General features: G+C 43.9%; 1 protein-coding gene across 1 annotated transcript in view; it reads left to right on the top strand.

The window, feature by feature from the left end:
• The window catches only part of RABGEF1 (RAB guanine nucleotide exchange factor 1), a 60,991-nt gene that overhangs the window by 29,330 nt on the left and 19,365 nt on the right, over positions 1-12,296 (top strand). The window contains exon 5 of the mRNA XM_073565544.1: positions 5,469-5,550. Within this exon, the coding sequence (XP_073421645.1) occupies positions 5,469-5,550 (82 nt within the window). The remainder of the gene's footprint in view (positions 1-5,468; positions 5,551-12,296) is intronic.

Genomic DNA, 12,296 nt, shown 5'->3' with positions numbered 1-12,296 from the left:
ATGGGTGTATGCTGCTGCTGCTAGGAGGCTGACACTATGCAAAATAAGAAAACTTAGCTCCTCCCGGCAGTATACACCCACCGACAGGCAGGAAGTACCTCAGTTTGTGCTTAGTGTCTGTAGGAGGCGGACCGGGATCTCCCCAGATCTGCAGTTAACTATCCTTTTTTCCTTACAGGTTTTAGTTGTGTTATTAATCTTTTCCATTTGTTTTCCAGATACAGCGTCGGGAAACGGTGTAATTTCTCACCCTGCCTTCCCATATCAGGCGGCTGAGCGAGCAATGTGGTGTCGCCCACATCGCAACTCTCAGTACCGCAGGCAGGACCCTTTCCCTATCACCATTCGGGTGCTACGGGCTGATGTCCATCCTCTTCGTGTTCAAGAAGTGGGCGTCAGGTAAGTGGTCTGACTGCCCCCACCGGCCCCGTGCTCCTTCACATAGTAGCCATCGGTGCCGCTGTTAACCCCTCAATGCCCGCACTCCTTTAAAAAAAAAATAATAAAAAAAAAAATTTGCGCCCTTTCTTCTCCCAGGCGCACACCTCGCCAGGTTCTTTGTTCAGGATTTGGGATTGTTTAGTTTGCAAAAGAGAAGACTGAGAGGAGACTTAATAGCTGTCTACAAATATCTCAAGGGCTGTCACATTGTAGAAGGATCATCTTTATTCTCATTTGCACAAGGAAAGACTAGAAGCAATGGGATGAAACTGAATGGGAGGAGACACAGATTAGATATTAGAAAAAACTTTTTGACAGTTAGAGTGATCAATGAGTGGAACAAGCTGCCACGAGAAGTGGTGAGTTCTCCTTCAATGGATGTCTTCAAACAGAGGCTGGACAGACATCTGACTGGGATGATTTAACGAATCCTGCTTTGAGCAGGGGGTTGGACCAGATGGCCCAGGAGGTCCCTTCCAACTCTACGATTCTATGATTCACCGGCCGCAGCCGGGAGCTCAGCAAGGGTCCCCCGCCTGCCACTACCTACTGTTATCGGCGGCGTCACGGGCATCGGGGGGGCAGCAAGCCAGTCTCCGGGCGGTTTGGCACTTTCACTTTCGTTTGCAGGCGGGCAGCCTCATCGGCTCACGCCCCCTGCTCTGCGCACGCTCTTTTCGCACTTCTTTCTAGCCTATCACAGAGCTTTTTTCACTTAGCCGCTAAGCCCCGCCCACTCATGCGCCACGCCCGCTAAGCTCCGCCCGCAAAGGTCCTTATGCTGGAATCTCGCGTTCCTCTTTGCAAGGAGCTCTGCTGGGGGACACATCTACTCGGCTCTCCTGCGCATAAGGCTACAGCATAAGGCTACGGTAGGCTCTGCTTTTCCTGGGGCTCTAATTAGCTCCCCACGGCAGTACTCACTCCCTTCCCTGCCGTACTTTCACCAGATACGTTCTGCTATACTGCCGCAGACTCCATATATGCCCGACCCTGCAAGGGCTCCCTATTCTAGGCCCACCGCTACTCACTACGCCTGCACGCGCTGTAAAAAGATGTGGGCATCTGGTCAGTCGTCACCTTTCTGCCCGTCCTGCAGTCCTTCTACTATGTGTGACAACGAATGTCCCATAAGTAAAGGGTGATGAGGAGACAAGGAACAACCAAGCTCCAACACCCCAGGCGTAAACTCAAAACATATAATTATTAGAAGGAGAAACACATGAGCACGCTATAAATCCCATATAGAAAGATACAATTTTTATTATTAAATTAGTAACAAAAGTACAAAAACGGATAATAACAGATGTGCTCATAAATAGTATGGACAATATGTCCCATGACCCAACCTCACACCCACCAGAGTGGAAAAACCGGGTGGATATATACCGTGAACCTTAGGTCATGTCTTAGATCAAAATACCAGCCCAGCAAATCTGAAATAAACTAAGTAGCAAGAACCAAATCTGTCCATGCAAATGCCCACTCACAGTAAGAGTCAGAAAAATAGAGCCGGTGCTGGTTAAGATCAGAAAATCATATAAAAAGACCAAGGAACAACTCACCGGGGAGGGGAGGAGGAAGGGGTCCAACAGTGGGGCGGGTGTGAGGTTGGGTCATGGGACATATTGTCCATACTATTTATGAGCACATCTGTTATTATCCGTTTTTGTACTTTTGTTACTAATTTAATAATAATAAAAATTGTATCTTTCTATATGGGATTTATAGCGTGCTCTTGTGTTTCTCCTTCTAATAATTAGTCCTTCTACTATGTCTGCCCCTCAGGAGCACACCGAACCCCGGGATGAGAGCTCCACCCCGCCCTCAGAGTGGGCTGTTGCAATGTCTCAGTCGGTCACGGACCTGACTAAAGTGTCTCAGTCCCTGGTCCAGGTCTTAGAACGATTACCTCAGCTATCTACAGCCACCTGTGCTCCGACCGCCTCTCACGGTGAGTTGTCCGCACCTGACCGCGACCTCCAGAGGGACAGACCGGGTAGTAGTTCCAGGAAGCGGGCCCTGTCTGGCTTTTCTTCCAGCTCACAAGACCCCTCCGCATGATACAGGCTGCTCTCCTCGCCTCTGTCCCCTTCTTCAGAGGACGACATTGGGTCAAACGTAGACTCCTAATCGGGGTCTGACTCAGATTCAGACCACATGTCCAAAACACAGGACATGGTAGACAGTCTCCTATCGGCGATTACCCAAACGCTCAAAATAAAGGAGGACAAGACGCCCCCACAAGAATGCTCTGTCCCCTTCAAACGAGCGAAACCTCACTCCCGAACCTTTCCTAATCACAAGGAGTTCGAAACTACGTTAATCAAACACTGGGAGCATTCTGAAAAGCGGTTTCTGGCGCCTGCCTCTGTCCCAGTTTCGCCTCCGCATAGGTAGCGAAAGCCATTTCAGCCTGGGCAAAAATTCTTCGCAAGGGCATTTTAGCGTTGGCTCCTCAGGACGAGCTAGCGGAGTTGGCTGACCAAATTAATCACGATGGTAAATACCTCTTGGCCGCCTCTTTGATGCGGCCAGGTGTTCAGCAAGAGCTAACAGCCACATAGTTGCCATACGCCGTATCCTTTGGTTGAAGACATGGAGTGCGGACTCCACCTCTAAGAAGTCACTCACTAACCTAGCCTTTCAGGGTTCTAGGCTCTTTGGCGCCAGGCTGGAACAGATAATTTCTGATGCCACCGGAGGTAAAAGTACCTCCCTTCCTCAGTCTCGGCCTAGACGTTTTTTCAGCAGAAAAGCTCCTCGTCAGTTTAGGTCCTTTCGCCCCTTTCCTTCCTCGGAATATTCCTCCCAGCAGGACCGGCCCTCTACCTCCAGGGAACGGAGAAAACCATCGTATAAACCCGCACCCCGCTGGAGACCAAAGAGCCGACCCTCCAAGCCCTCAGGATCCCGCTCCGGGAGATTTTCCTCCAAGTGATGGGTCACCCCCACCTGGAAGTTCTTCCAGGGTGGGAGGCAGGCTTTCTACTTTCAAAGACGCGTGGCTGTCTGTTGTCAACGACGCATGGGTCAGGGAAATCATCACATCCGGCTACAAAATCGAATTTTCTTCCCTCCCAAAGAGACGCTTCTTTCTGTCTCATCCTCCAAATCAACCGGCCCTCACCCCAGGGTTCCTCCAGGCCGTCTCTTCCCTCCTATCCACCGGAGTAATTGTTCCCGTTCCTCCAAACGAACGATTTTCGGGGTTTCTACTCAAATCTCTTCGTAGTCCCGAAAAAAGACTGCTCGCTTCGTCCAATCTTGGACCTCAAACTACTCAATCGCCACGTGAGGATCCTCCACTTCAAGATGGAGTCCCTTCACTTGGTAATCGCCTCAATGGAGCCCGGGGAGTTTCTCTGCTCTGTAGACATACAAGATGCCTACCTCCACATCCCCCCATACTCCTGCCTCCAAGAGTGAGGCAATCCCTAACTTGGTGGACAATGCCATCGTCAGAAAGTTGTGGGAAGCAGGGTGTGTTACAGTCCGCGCTGCCGAGATTCACAAATCACCTGGGATGCAAGATGTTGTAGCAGTGTACTCCTTTATTTCCTCCTACGCGTTTCGGCGCCCTTCCTGGAACCTTCCTCAGGGATATTACATCAGCCATAGGAGCAGGGAATTTATAGCCCCTTACATTAGCAATTATGGGTGTGTTCTGTTTACATGTGATGTTATGACATGTGATGTTTACCATGGTAAACTGTGTCCCCAATGAAGCGATAAAGAAAGAGGGATTTTTGGTTCTTACCGTAAAATCTCTTTCTTGGAGCCTTCATTGGGGCACACAGCACCCTCCCTGTTTAAGTGGTACCATGTTGGGCCTACGAGCCCCTTGTTGGGTTGGTACATGTTAAGAGTTATTATTCTTCTACTACTGCTTTTTCACCAACTGAGGTACTTCCTGCCTGTCGGTGGGTGTATACTGCCGGGGAGGAGCTAAGTTTTCTTATTTTGCATAGTGTCAGCCTCCTAGCAGCAGCAGCATACACCCATGGTAATCTGTGTCCCCCAAATGAAGGCTCCAAGAAAGAGATTTTACGGTAAGAACCAAAAATCCATCTTTTTTTTTTTTTCTCTTGGTCTCCCTTTGCTTTAACAGTGCTCACTCCCAGCTACTAGCACACACAGTGCAATTGCATTGCAGTGAGCTAATGGAGTCAGTCTCCTTGCATGCCGCTGTCACCATTTACAGCGGCATGTAAGCGGTTATTTGTATCAGTTCTGATAGAGCTGCTGGAGAAACCAGATAACTAACAATGTCCATCTGATCTGCAAAAGCCCAAAGCCTAATAGATTGGGCCAGAAGCATAGTCTATCGGGCAATCTGACCATATAATACTGACAGGCTGGATAATACCACTGCAGTAGTGCAGAGAATCATCTGTGGATCATATATTCAAGTCCCCTTATGGGACTAATAAAAAAAATAATACAGAGTTTAATAAAAAAACAAACACCCCAAAAAAGATATACACTAATTATTTTAATTTTTTTTGTGCTTCTGTTACTTATCCCCCTTCTTCCACAAGCCATCATATTTTTTTTTTCGATTGACCTATCTATATGAGGACGTGGTGGTGGGAGTTATTTCCACAGTGCTCATTGGGTGGTAGCCATTAACAATGGAAGTTTCCAGGTCCGTATGACCACTTTCGGCATTACCAAATGTTTTTGTTTTTTGTCCCCTTAATGGACTTGAACTTGCGATTTCCTGTTCTAAATATGAATATACAACAGGATTGCAGTATATGGAAAATTCTGGCAGTCATGGGATTCATCGGCCCCTCATGATCGCATGTCCCTGGTGTGGTGCAGACTCAGCACCTAAACCCCCTCAATACATCGGCACCCCAAATTTGACATACCAGTACGTCGTGTATTGAGAAGGGGTTAAATATTTGTCTAGTTTTAAAGGTTTCACTGGCTTCATACCTGTGTCTATATACCACATAGTTGTCTGCCTAACACAGAACCCCACTTTTTTTTTACCCTGTTTATTTTTTCCCTATGTCCAGGAGTCAAACATCGATGAGTTGTCAGAATTCACTCAGGATTTCTACCAGAACACGGCAGATAAGCTGCAGATGTATTGGAAAGGTAATGTTATTCCTAGAGTCTGCTAATAACAGACATAACCTCAGTTATTCCTGGAGAAGTCAACTGTCTACTGTTTAATTTCCCATCTATTTGCCGCTACGCTGTCCTTTTTATGATGTGAGGGTCACTGTATATACGCCATGTCTTGGGTCAGGACTACTGATGGGACTTGTGCTCACTAGCAGGGACTTGCAGGATTTATATGGTGGAGATGAATTTGATCACTGGGTAATATATTAGTATTGGGTGGAGATTAGCGTGCTGCAGTCTTTTTAGAAGAAATTTACATTGAGAAGACAACCACAAAAAATTGTTTTTTACTGCAAGTATGCATAGAGGTCGGTCAAAGTAACTTTGTGCAGCAGATGGCACATCTTGCTTACTTTCCTTTGAAATCTGGCACGTGAGGTTGTCGCCTCTCACAGAGGAACAAGGAAGCTGTCAAAAGCTTTTTTTTTTTTTTTTTTTTTTTTTGCTATGTAATCTGAGAGCAGCATGATGATGGGACAGAGACTCATTCCAGTGATATATCAATTCATGGACTGTGTTTCACGGTTTCAATACAATCAGTGTTTTATCAGCAGGAGAGTACTAGAGTACCAAGTGTCTTGTGCCTCCTAGTCTAACTACACCCCCACCACTCATAAGCAACTTTTTGTGTATAATGTATATTGACTGAAATCTGCTAATCAGGAGTATGAGCGGGGTTACACAGAGATCAACATTACAGGCTCTGCAAGATTATGGCAAGTGCCGTGGCTTAGTGGTTCGCACTGCAGCCTTGCAGCGCTGTGGTCCTGGGTTCAAATCCCACCAAGGACAACATCTGCAAGGAGATTGTATGTTCTCCCCGTGTTTGTGTGTGTTTCCTGCAGGTGCTGTGGTTTCCTCCTACACTCCAAAGACATACTGATGGGGAGTATAGATTGTGAGCCCTAATGGGGACAGTGATGATGATATCTGTAAAGTTATGTGGAATTACTGGTGCTCTATAAGTGAGTAAAGTAAATAATATATCTGCAGCAGAGAAAACTGATATTAAGTGACAAATTGCGGAAATCAGGGTCTCTGTCTACATCTTGCTGCAAAACCTGCTGAAAGATTCCCTTTAACTTCTGCTATAACTTGGGAGTTCTCTGCTGAATTGGTAACTACAACTGATACAGAGAATGAAAAACAGGCTATGAATTTAAGCAGAACCTAGAATGACACATCAGAGTGACGTGAATAATGCTCCGTTCACTTCTAATAGTCATGTATCAGAGTATTCCTGACTGTTATACATGTAACGCTGTGTAAGGGTAAAGTAGCAATCATTATTCCAAGGACCCCAATGTGGAGAACACTTTACTGTATCCCTCTCTGTAACCTTTATGGCTTGGGACCCCACAGTTGCATATCCCCCATGGACTTTTAGATCTCATTAGTTTAACTGGTTCCTGGCCAGCAATGGAAATATGTGGCTCAGCCAGGTGTCAGTTTCCCGCTCTGCTACATGCATATTCGTTGGGTTTCTCTCAGGTGTTTCAGGGCACTAGTGAAATCAGAGGAAGGCGCGGATCTGCGTTACATAGTCCAGCTCCAACTTCTGGGACCGCTGCTAATGCCGGTCCAGGCAGTCGATGGTGACTTCGGCATCTAGATGATTGGTAGTATCCCTTTGTCTAATCAGTGTTAAGCAACACAGGTACCTAAATGTTATTGCAACCAAGGGCCCAACAATTACCCCCATGGCTGCCCTTTTACTATTAAAGGCTCTTGGTGCAACTAAAATAAAAAAAATATGCTATATAATGTAAAACAATTAAAACTGCAACATATAACTCTCAAGCTATTCAATATTTATTCTGCACTGTTTAGCCCCTTTACCCCTGAAGGTGGTTTACTCATTAATGACCGATTGACCAGGCCAATTTTTACAATTCTGACCAATGGCACTTTATGAAGTTATATCTCTGGAATGCTTCAACGGATCCCGGTGATTCTGAGATTGTGTTGTTTTTTTTTTTTTTTGTACTTCATGATAGTGGTTAAATTTCTTAGGTATGACTTGCATTTATTTGTGAAAAAAATTGAAATTTGGCAAAAATTTGGGAAAGTTTGCAATTTTTCAAATTTGAATTTTCATGTCTTTTAAATCAGTTATGTCACACAAAATCGTTAAATAATTCCCACATGTCTACTTTACATCAGCCCAATTTTGGAACCCATCCTTTTTTTTTTTTTTTTTTTGTTAGGAAGTTATAAGGGTTAAAAGTTAAACAGCGATTTCTCATTTTTAAATAATTCACTGGGTGATTGCTTATAAGACAAATAGTAATTAATATAATGAACATAATCAATAGTGCAGTCCTAATCCAAAAAGGAGGATAGAAATTATAGAAGAAATTTCCTAAAAGATATAAATAAAATTGGAGCGCTGACTTCAAAAATTAAACATGATTTTATTGATACAATAAGGGGTAACATACATCATTTTATACACAAAAATTATTGGGGAGGGAAAAGATAGGATCCACAGTAGATGCCCTGGTAATGAGGGGTTAGGGGGTAAGAGGCAGTTCCACAAAATACATAAGTATACAGTATTGGAAGATCATGTAAACATATACTCTCCTACTGCAAATGTAGTAATATTGCAACAATCATAAAGTGCTTGTGCTGAGATGGTCTACCATTCATTATAAACTGATAATGTGGAAAGCTGGGGCATAAAGTAAATGTACTGCCCGTACCCAAGTTATAAGGGTTGCATGCACTTACCCATATTGTAAAGTGCTGGTGCACAGAAATTCCCAGGGGCCGGCCCCAGACACACGTTTTGTGTAAGCTTTTTCAGTGGGGAATGAGTGGAAACTGTCACATCTGTCTCTTTATATCCTGTGTAATCTGTCGGCATGCTGTGCACATGTGATGTGTTCCTCCCACCAAATGTCATCATCGCCAGCTCCAGGCCTCTTTGAGAGAGCGCACATGAGGGAAACCCCTCTATGACATCATAACTGTGCGCTCCCACAAGCTGGAGACCGGATGTGGATGTTAGGAGTTTACACTGCACATATGCAGACCGGTGGCCTTTTTTAAAGAGTCCGTAGTGTGTGGCCATTTTCTGTGAGAGCAATTGCTTAACCCCTTTCTGCCATCAGACATACTATCCCGTTCATGTGACCTGGGACTTAAATACCATGGACTGGATAGTACGTCATAGCGATCAGCGGCGCTCCCGGGGGGGAGGGGCGCTGCTGATTGCATCCGGGTGTCAGCTGATTATCACAGCTGACACCCGGCACTATGTGTCAGGGGCGGTCACGGACCGCCCCGGCACATTAACTCCTGGCACACTGCGATCAAACATGATCGAAGTGTACCGGGGGCATAGGGAAGAATCGCGCAGGGAGCTTCCTTAAGACCACCGGAGCAGCGCGATGTGCCGCACTGCTCCAAGGGTCTCCTCCCTGCAGGCCCCCGGATCAAATATGGCCGTGGGGGCCTTCCGGGTCCTGCAGGGAGGTGGCTTCCTTAGTGCCTGCTGAGAGCAGGCACCAAGGAAGCCTATGCAGCGCCTGTCAGATCACTAGACAGTGATGTCCCCCCTCTGGGACAAAGTAATAAAGTGTAAAAAAAAGTAAAAATAATTAATAAAAAATTCCTAAATAAATAATAAAAAAATCCCCAATAAATTATTATTTTTTTGTAAATAAAAAAAAAATAAAAATACACAGTTAGTATCGACGCATCCATAGCTACCCGCCCTATAAAACTGTCCCACTAGTCAACCCCTTTCATGAACCCCTTAAAAAAAAAAAAAAAAAAAAAAAAGCAAAAAACAGTGCTTTATCATCATACCACTGAACAAAAAGTGCAATAACGTGCGATCAAAAAGACCGATATAAATAACCATGGTACCGCTGAAAATGTCATCTTGTCCCGCAAAAAAATGAGCCGCCATACAGGATCATCAGCGAAAAAATTAAAAAGTTATTGCTCGCAGAATAAAGCGATGCAAAAATAATTATTTTTTATATAAAATTGTTTTTATTGTATAAAAGCGCCAAACCACAGAAAAAGACATAAATGAGGTATCGCTGTAATCATACTGACCCATAGAATAAAACTGCTTTATCAATTTTACCACATGTGGAACGGTGTAAACGCACCCCCCAAAAGAAATTCATGAATTGCTGTTTTTTTTTCATTCTGCGTCCCAAAAATCGGAATAAAAAGCAATCAAAAAATGTCACATGCCCTAAAATGGTACCAATAAAAACATCAACTCGTCCCGCAAAAAATAAGACCTCACGTGACTCTGGTTCAAAATACGGAAAAATTATAGCTCTCAAATGTGGTTATGCAAAAACTATTTATACAATAAAAAGCGTATTTTAGTGTGCGACAGCTGGCAAACATAAAAACCCACCATAAATAGTAAATCAAACCCCCCTTTATCACCCCCTTAGTAAGTGAAAAATAATAAAATACAAAAAAAGTATTTATTTCCATTTTCCCGTTAGGGGTGTGTTTGGGTTAGGGTTGGAGTTAGAATTGGGGGGTTTCCACTGTTTGGGCACATCAGGTGCTCTCCAAACGCAACATGGCGTCTGATCTCCATTCCAGCCAATTCTGCGTTGAAAAAGTCAAACTGTGCTTCTTCCCTTCCAAGCTCTGCTATGCGCCCAAACAGTGGTTTACCCCCACATATGGGGTATCGGCATACTCAGGACATATTGCACAACTTTTGGGGTCCAATTTCTCCTGTTACCCTTGGGAAAATAAAAAATTGAGAAAAAATATCATTTTTGTGGAAATTTTTTTTATGGCTCTACGTTATAAACTTCTGTGAAGCACTTGGTGGTTCAAAGTGCTCACCACACATCTAGATAAGTTCCCTGGGGGGGTCTAGTTTCCAAAATGGGTACTTGTGGGGGGTTTCCACAGTTTAGGCACATCAGGGGCTCTCCAAATGTGACATGACACCCGCAGACCATTCCATCAAAGTCTGCATTCCAAAACGTCACTACTTCCCTTCTGAGCCCCGACGTGTACCCATACAGTAGTTTTCTCTCACATATTGGGGTATCAGCGTGCTCAGGACAAATTGGACAACAACTTTTGGGGTCCAATTTCTCCTGTTACCCTTGGAAAAATAAAAAAATTGGGGACTAAAAGATCATGTTTGTGGAAACAATATGATTTTTTTTATTTTCACGCCCGGGCGTTATAAACTTCTGTGAAGCACTTGGGGGTTCAAAGTGCTCACGACACATCTAGATAAGTTCCTTGTGGGGTTTAGTTTAAAAAATGGTGTCACTTGTGGGGGGTTTCCACTGTTTAAGCACATCAGGGTCTCTCCAAACGCGACATGGCATCCGATCTCAATTCCACCCAAAAAAGTCAAATGGCGCTGCTTCCCTTCCGAGCTCTGCCATGCGCCCCAATAGTAGTTTACCCCCACATATGGGGTATCAGCTTACTCAGGACAAATTGTACAATAACTTTTGGGGTCCTCCTGTTGGGAAAATAAAAATTGGGGGGTGAAAAGATCATTTTTGTGGAAAAAATATGATTTTTTAATTGTACGGCTATATATTATAAACTTCTGTGAAGCCTTTGGTGTTCCTTGGGGGGGGGGGGGGGTCTAGTTTCCAAAATGGGGTCACTTGTGGGGGGGTTTCCACTGTTTAGGTACATCAGGGACTCTCGAAACATGACGGCGTCCGATCTGCATTCCAGCCAATTTTGCGTTGAAAAAGTCAAACGACGCACATTCCCTTCCGAGCTCTGCCATGCGCCGAAACAGTGGTTTCCCCCCCACATATCAGGTACCAGCATACTCAGGACAAATTGCAAAATAAATTTTCCAGTCCAATTTCTCCTGTTACCCTTGGTAAAATAAAAAAAAAAAATTGGACCTGAAGTAATTTTTTTGTGAAAAGTTAAATGTTCATTTTTTTTTTAAACATTCAAAAAATTCCTGTGAGGCACCTGAAGGGTTAATAGACTTCTTGAATATGGTTTTGAGCACCTTGAGGGGTGCAGTTTTTAGAATGGAGTCACTTTTGGGTATTTTCTATCATCTAGACCCCTCAAAGTGACTTCAAATGTGATGTGGTCCCTAAAAAAAAATAAAAAAAAATAAAAAAAAAATGGTATTGTAAAAATGAGAAATCGCTGGTCAACTTTTAACCCTTATAACTTCCTAACAAAATAACAAAAAATGTTGGTCCAAAATTGTGCTGATGTAAAGTAAACATGTGGGAAATGTTACTTACTCAGTTTTTTGTGTGCCATATCTCTGTGATTTAAGGGCATAAAAATTCAAAGTTGGAAAATTGCGAAATTTTTCAAAATTTTCACCAAATTTCCATTTTTTTTCACAAATAAACGCAAGTTATATCAATGAAATTTTACCACTATCATGAAGTACAATATGTCACGTCACCAGGATCCATGGAAGCGTTCCAGAGTTGTTACCTCATAAAGGGACAGTGGTCAGAATTGTAAAAATTGGCCCGGTCATTAACGTGCAAACCACCCTTGAGGGGGGTAAAGGGGTTAAAGAGAAAAAAAAGGGGGTAGTGGTAAGGGGATTTGTGGGGTGAGAGGAAGAAGAATTAGAATGTTAAACGAATTGTAGTGAAAATAATACACTGTCAATAACACTGAATAAACTACAGCAAAACTTACAAAACCATTTTTTTAGTGACCACCTCACATTTGAAGTCACTTTGAGGGGTCTATATGATAGA

Source organism: Dendrobates tinctorius, unplaced genomic scaffold, assembly GCF_039654945.1.
Source record: "Dendrobates tinctorius isolate UK_male_01 unplaced genomic scaffold, ASM3965494v1 ptg000016l, whole genome shotgun sequence".
In the NCBI taxonomy this organism is placed as follows: Eukaryota; Metazoa; Chordata; class Amphibia; order Anura; family Dendrobatidae; genus Dendrobates; species Dendrobates tinctorius.
This window is presented reverse-complemented; position numbering and strand designations above follow the sequence as displayed.